General features: G+C 46.6%; 2 protein-coding genes across 3 annotated transcripts in view; one reads left to right on the top strand and one right to left on the bottom strand.

The window, feature by feature from the left end:
• The first annotated feature begins 1,138 nt into the window (after positions 1 to 1,138).
• LOC113203928 (acireductone dioxygenase) lies at positions 1,139 to 2,668 on the top strand. Its single transcript, XM_026418879.2, has 5 exons — positions 1,139 to 1,276; positions 1,470 to 1,611; positions 1,686 to 1,802; positions 1,991 to 2,170; positions 2,254 to 2,668. The coding sequence occupies exons 2-5, from the start codon at positions 1,489 to 1,491 to the stop codon at positions 2,371 to 2,373; spliced, it is 540 nt and encodes a 179-aa protein (XP_026274664.1). The 5' UTR covers positions 1,139 to 1,276; positions 1,470 to 1,488; the 3' UTR covers positions 2,374 to 2,668.
• Positions 2,631 to 6,756, bottom strand: part of LOC113203926 (mucin-5AC) — a 26,702-nt gene continuing 22,576 nt past the window's right edge. For both annotated transcript variants that reach the window (XM_026418878.2, XM_052269537.1), the window contains exons 3-6: positions 5,871 to 6,599; positions 5,291 to 5,713; positions 5,093 to 5,205; positions 2,631 to 4,986 (exon numbers count right to left, since the gene is read on the bottom strand). In XM_026418878.2, the coding sequence (XP_026274663.1) occupies positions 4,876 to 4,986; positions 5,093 to 5,205; positions 5,291 to 5,713; positions 5,871 to 6,599 (1,376 nt within the window). In that variant the 3' untranslated portion in view covers positions 2,631 to 4,875. The remainder of the gene's footprint in view (positions 4,987 to 5,092; positions 5,206 to 5,290; positions 5,714 to 5,870; positions 6,600 to 6,756) is intronic.

The raw sequence follows: 6,756 nt of genomic DNA, 5'->3' as shown, positions 1-6,756 counted from the left end.
AGCACGAAATTTCGCGCCACTACTTAGTGCTCCACTGAACGCGCGCGGGTACGGCGTCACGGCGAAGGCTGCCTGCCGAGTCCTTACTCTTCCTTAGACACATTGATTTTGAAAACGAAACAAGCGAGGAAAAGGGCGATCTGCCCCGCCCGAGGAAAAAGATATTTTGACAGAGATTCGAAGCACGAAACTTCGCGCCACTACTTAGTGCCCCACTGAACGCGCGCGGGTCCGGCGTCACACGGGAAAAAAAATAATTGGCTGTCTCAGACAAAAATTACGTCCTTACTTGTGGCTACAAAATTGTGGCCACAAACGCGGCGGCCAGAGTCAGCTTAATCTGACCCGACTATAGAACACCCTTTTTCGGGTAATATGAAATTCAAAGCCTTCAGCCCGAGCTAGCGCTAGCCCGGGCCAGCGGGCTACGGCATAAACATCCAGGTGGCTGATTCAAGCCGCCCACTTTTGTACTATGCAACCCGCCCGCACGTCTCCATCCGGGACTGCATACCCATCAGGCGCAGCGGGCCCGGCTCCAAGCGCGAACGCGTCGCTCTACCACTTTTGTTGGGGCCAACGCCCAAGGGGCGTTACTAGGGGTTGCTCGTGGTTCGAGTTCCCGCGAGTCCGCCAGGGGTAACCCGTGAGTCCGTGGGGGTAACATGCGGGTCCGCGGGGGTGACTCGCGGGCTACGGGACTTGCTCGCGGTCCCCGGATCCTGCTACGGGAGTACCTCGCGCGCCGCGCGTTCATTTAGCTATCCCCGTGGAACACCGAGCTACCCCCGCGGATCCACGTGTCACCCCCGTGGAACGGCGAGTTACCCCCGGCGGACTCGTGGGAACTCGCGCGAGACCGCGAACAACCCCAAGTAACGCCCCTGGGCGTTGGCTCCAACAGTGGTGGAGCCACGCGTTGGCCCTTGGAGCCGGTCCCCTGCGCCTGATGGGTATGCAGTCTCGGATGGTGCCGTGCGGGCGGGTTGCATAGTACAAAAGTGCGCGGCGTTAATCAGCCACCTGGTACAGTTCCTAGGCATCTCTCTAGGCACAGGCAGTCCTTCGTTTCCGTTCTGACCGCAGTGATCGCCATAGTTCCGTGCGCACCGATAGCCTCGCTACAGGGGCTATTTCTGACTTCATGATGCTGAGTATTCACATCGTCAGTTCGATTCAGATTCAGGCCCTCGTCTGCTACTAGTTCTTGTCTTGACCAGTCCTCACTGCTAAAAAAGATTTTTCGACTACAACGTTTTATTTTGTTTTGAGGGAAGTGAGTGATTCTAGAACTATAAATCTTAATTTTTGACTTTCTATACACGTATTAATGATGGCACAATGTAACGTTTAACGCGTCTGAGCAACTGGCAATAGTGACATATGGAGAATAATATTGTTTGACATGGAAAATGGTTGTTGACATGTACTTTTTATAAGATTATATTATAGTAGTTTCCTGTGCCCAGGGTCAAAATCAACACCAAAATGGTGCGAGCCTGGTATATGGATGATTCAAGAGAAGATCAAAGGCTTGAACATCATCGAAACCCGCCAAAGTTTATAGAAATATCTGATTTGTGCAAGGCAACAGGTGTCGAACACTTCAAGGTAATCTATTGAGCGACAGCATGTAGTTTGAACATACCTTACATTTCTTACATTTTATGAACTACCTACCCCAGATAAACCATGAAAGTTTCGAAACTGACATGGTCCTACAAAGTCTGAAGAACGAGCGTGGCTACACCTATGAAGATGAGTTTCAAACTGAGGATAGCAAGCCAGACTATGAAGCGAAGGTATGCCATCTAAGCCATTGTAAGCCCGCACCTCACCCCCCACCCCCAACCCAAATTACAATAAATAGTGAATAAATAATGATGGCAATAATAATATAAAAACAACAAAAAAAACACATTTGTGTCACTTTTTGTACTGTTTCAAAATGAATTACATATTTGTTTCTCACTTCCTGAAAAAATTTCAGCTTCGCACATTTTTTACGGAACACATTCATACTGATGAAGAAATCCGCCTCTGCTTGGATGGTAGCGGATTCTTTGATGTACGAGATGCAAATGATGAATGGATTCGTATTGAAGTTACTCCTGGTGACCTGATCATCATTCCAAGTGGAATCTACCACAGATTCACTCTAGACGCCAAGGTCAGCATACATCAAGAGCATGTTGGAATTAGGTACTTGTACTGAAACCAATTGGAAGTATCTTATATTTGATTTGTTGCCAGAATTTCATCCGCGTCAAAAGGTACTTTGTTGGTGAACCTGTGTGGACACCATACAACCGCCCTGCAGATGATATGGATGTTCGTCAAACCTATCTCAAGAAGTTGAAGGCTGGGTTTTAAATGGTTAGAACTTATCCTAAAGAAACAGTACCAACAATTTATACATTATCATTGGGACCAAAACGGAATTAATATGGGGCACTATGCAACCGGATATATTGTGATGTAGCAGTGTCGTGGTTTTCTGACATTTATGAAGGGTCCAAACAGAAATGTTTGTTTTCGACTGTTTCTGTGTATGCAGGGAAATAATATTATCTGTGATGAGTCATGAAGATGTACATAGGGATGGTTTTCATAAAAAAACATAAGGCATCTCTGTATCAAAATAAATTTTAAATTACTGAAATTGCAATTTTAATGGTACATTTATTTTCTTGGATTTTGAACGTGGACAACATCGCTCTTTGAGAAACGTAACAATAGAACAAAACTTAAACAAACAATCACAGCAGTGTAAAGCATCAACACACAATTATTGAGTTTTATGTTGAGAATTCTTAAAGGTGGTGACTTTACGCACGTACACTATTTTCAGGGAATCTCATTGCAAGATACAGTATAAACTTCCCAAATCAAACTATACAAAAATTCTGTTTTGATAGCATCCTATTTCTTACAGATAGCTTGATTTTTCAAACTGAACATGTAAATAAATACAAGCAAATAAAAATTTATGGTAATATAAAATCAACTATCTTACACGGTAAAATAAATAAAATTGCATTGTAATGCAAGATCACTGCTCTACAACGCAAACAATTTGGGAGGGGGAGGGAGGGATCTCATTGCTGTCATATCACAGTTATTGAGTGTGAAGAACTAATGTACATAAAGTAAGAGTGCAATTCTGATACTGTAAAAATGAAATCCAATTGTCTGTTTCATGCTACATATTTTTCTGCACTAAAAGGTGCATCGTTCTTAAAATTTACTTTGCACATTTTGGAAAAGCACTAATTTTGACTTAGAAAAAGTAAAGTACGCCATAAAAAAAATGTCAACAAAGCAATTAAGCTCGGAGGATACTCTTAATACAGAAATAATGGTAATACTTCGGGAAAACATCATCTTAATCTAATCGGTTCAGCAGCTGGTGATATGTGACATGAATTTGTAAATTATCTAAATTATGATTTGCACTTAAAGCTACTGTTTTAGCTGTAGGCTCCTTGATTGGGATAGATTGACAGGCACCTTGATAATTAGAAATAGCATACCAATTAATTAAAGTGATAGTAAAAGGCAGGTACAATCATTTTGGGCAGTCATTTACACAAGACCAAATCAAGGACACAATATTGATACTCTCGATTCAATTAACAATGGAATCAATTGATGTGTAATACAGACTATAAAAGATATATCTAGTAAAATAAAAAAGAAATAAGTGAATGGAGGACTAGGATGAATGAGAAACAATATGCATGTACATTGTTATGAGCCTATCTGCCTAGTGGACCCAATCTCAATCCTTGAACAGCTGTGGATAAGTATGGAGGGATATTACTTTTCTTACTTAAAAATGGCCCAGCTTAAAAATAAACACAAACTAAAAATATCACAAAACACGAGTGAAGAGGGTCCCTCATGGTTAATCACCTGGAACCATACACACAAATCATCAGGGAATAAAATGCAAAGCTCCCATCATAATATCATCTCACACAAACACAGACGCTACACCTCACAACCAAACAACCTTTAAATTTTAAGTGAAACAAACAATTAGTGTGTAATACAGTACGTATATAGTGTGATGGGGATTCCATTGCACTTTTGGAGAGCTTTCTCTACACTAATATTAGGTCCATGCTAATTTTGTTTCTGGTTTATCTAAAATGGTTTTCTTATCATGCTTCTTTGCAATTTGTAGTTGAGGCCTTCACAGGTTTTCATAAATCTAGAAATAATAGTTAATCTTTAGTTAGGGCCTGAAATCAATTAGTACAAAATATATCCCAATCCAAGCACTGAGACCATGGAATAACAATCTCATAACTATAGCTCCCTCAGTTTAAAACAAAGTCAATTTGACTCGTAGTTTGCTAGACCTACAAAAATACATTTCTATTTGCATAAAATAAGGAATGATCAAATTGAATTCATAAAAGTGCAGGTTATTAAACATTGTCACTTCACAAATTAACTCTGCAGATTATGCTCTACTTTTCAATTTTTTTCTCACTAATTTCTGTGATCTCTGATCCAATATGGATGAGAGAGGATATAGATATTACTGAACTCTGCATAGTCCAAAATATTTTTATGCCTACAGTGTGAGCTGAGCTACGGAAATTTCATTGGTCAGAATACAAAAATCTAATTAATTTCTAAATAGAAAGGAGAAAAAAGTTAGAATTTGAGAGATATGATGAAGGGGAAATAAATACCTATTTAAATGGACAGTAAGGAAATGAATATTGAGGGATTAGATGGGGGAGGGGAAGGTATGCCAGTAGACTTCCATGCTTCAAGTTAATTTCAAAAAGAAAAATCTTGTAGCAAGCAACACATTTTTAAGGTAACTTTCTCCACAGGAATATTTAGCTAAGTTACATCTCAAAGTTTAGTGTGCTTCACAGTATCTGTCCAGTAGTTTTGGATCGTCATAGCTTCCAGACTATTTAAAAACGAATCATTGTCAAGACTGTACATTTCTTCAGAATTTTCCTGCAAGAAAACACGAGAAGATGATGAAGAAGGAAGGAAAGATGAATGAAACCATAATTTCATTTACTTTTAGTAAACAACATTTGAAGTTGAAAAGACTAGTTACCCGTAACGTGCTGTCGTCTATGTAACCACTTGAGTCTGGATTACTGCACTTGTCGTTAAGTGTCTGAGGCTTGTTGATATACCGCCGGCGATACAGCACAAAACTTACAGTGCCTGAAACATGAAATAAAGATGCCAATCCATTACTATTGGAACACCTCGACGGTGGATGGCGGAGGGTCGGCCGACGAGGACTCACCGACGAGTCCCGCGAACACGACGATGCCCAGGACGATGCCGGTGATGGAGCCAGCGTCGAGGCCGCCGCCGGCAGACAGCGACATGGCGCCCGGGCCGGCGCCAGACCCGGGCCGCTGCTGCCTGGACACGCTGAGGGTGGATGGCGCCGAGCGCAGCACGCTGGGGGGCTCCACCGTGCTGAAGTACTCCGTGGAGGTGGCGGCCTCGGCGGGGGCGGCAGTCGACCGCCTGGGCACGCTCACCCCCGGGTGGACGACAACCGGGTCGGACTGGGAGCCTGGGGCGCCGGTGCTGGTGGTGATGGTGCTGGTGATGTACGAGGGGGAGGAAGTTGTGGTGCTGGTTGTGCTAGGGGCGAAGCTCGGCGCGGCGGGGGTTGCCGGCCAGCTCGAGTCCAACGGCACCGATGCCACGCTCGGTCCTATAAAGTAGTACAGAATATAACACCCTCACGCAAAAAAAAAAAAGTGATTTGTTTGCCGGCGAGCGCCCAGAACGTAAGGTAGAGAGCTCCCAGAGACACGGTACGGGTGCAAAGGCGAGCTGCAGGCGCTCTCCGGTAAGTAAGTAGTACCAACCTGCAGGGGCAGTGGTCAGCGACATGACCTGCACCGGCTGCCCGGCAGTGGGGCTCGGCGCTGGCGAGGAGGAGGCGCTGTCCAATTCTGGTGACTCCGTTGTCGTGGAGGTTGCTGCAAAGGCCCTGGCCGGCTCGTCGTTTGGCATTTCGGCCGAAGAAGCGACGTCGACGAAGCCGGCGGCCTCGTCTTCTGCACCTGTGTCTGCCGTGGTGGTGGACGACGGCGATGGGGCGTGCGGCGAGACTGGCGGTGACTCCGGTGACGGCGAGGCCGTCCCCGCGTCGGCGGACAGTTCCTCCACGATCTCGAGTATGCTGGTGGCGGGGCGCGGCCGTGGCGCGGTCGAGGTCGACGGGACGGCGCGCAGCACGGCCGGGGGGACGCCAATGGCCTTCGGCTCCCTAGCACGAGTACGCGGGGCTTCCGCGGGCCCCTGCCCGGGGTCGAGGGTCGTCAGGTACGTGATGGTTGCCGAGGACACCTCCGGGTCCGGCGATGGACTCGGCTCTGGAGGTCCGGGACTCACGGGCACGGCACCGTCCTCGACCTGGGTCTGCCCCGCGAACCCTAGAAGCCTGCGCGATGCGCCCCCGGCGACTAGCCAGGGCGCCACCGGGACCGGCACGGCCATGGCCAGGGCGGTGGGGCCCGCGATCTCCAGCGAGGGCGGCAGCTGCCCCCGGACATCGCAGGCGGTCAGCAGCAGGCACAGCAGCGCGCCGACCACTGTAACACAAGAGCGACAGTCAGGTGTTGTCCGGTCTCCAGCCACCCGATGTCCGCTCAGCCATTCTCAGCCTTCGGGTGCTTGCACGCAAGCCCTCAAGAGCTCGTCTGCCAATGGACCGTAGACTCTCTCTAGAACACCCTAGCCCCCCTCCCA

Source organism: Frankliniella occidentalis, unplaced genomic scaffold (genome assembly GCF_000697945.3).
Source record: "Frankliniella occidentalis isolate FOCC.00 unplaced genomic scaffold, Focc_3.1 Scaffold94, whole genome shotgun sequence".
In the NCBI taxonomy this organism is placed as follows: domain Eukaryota; kingdom Metazoa; phylum Arthropoda; class Insecta; order Thysanoptera; family Thripidae; genus Frankliniella; species Frankliniella occidentalis.
This window is presented reverse-complemented; position numbering and strand designations above follow the sequence as displayed.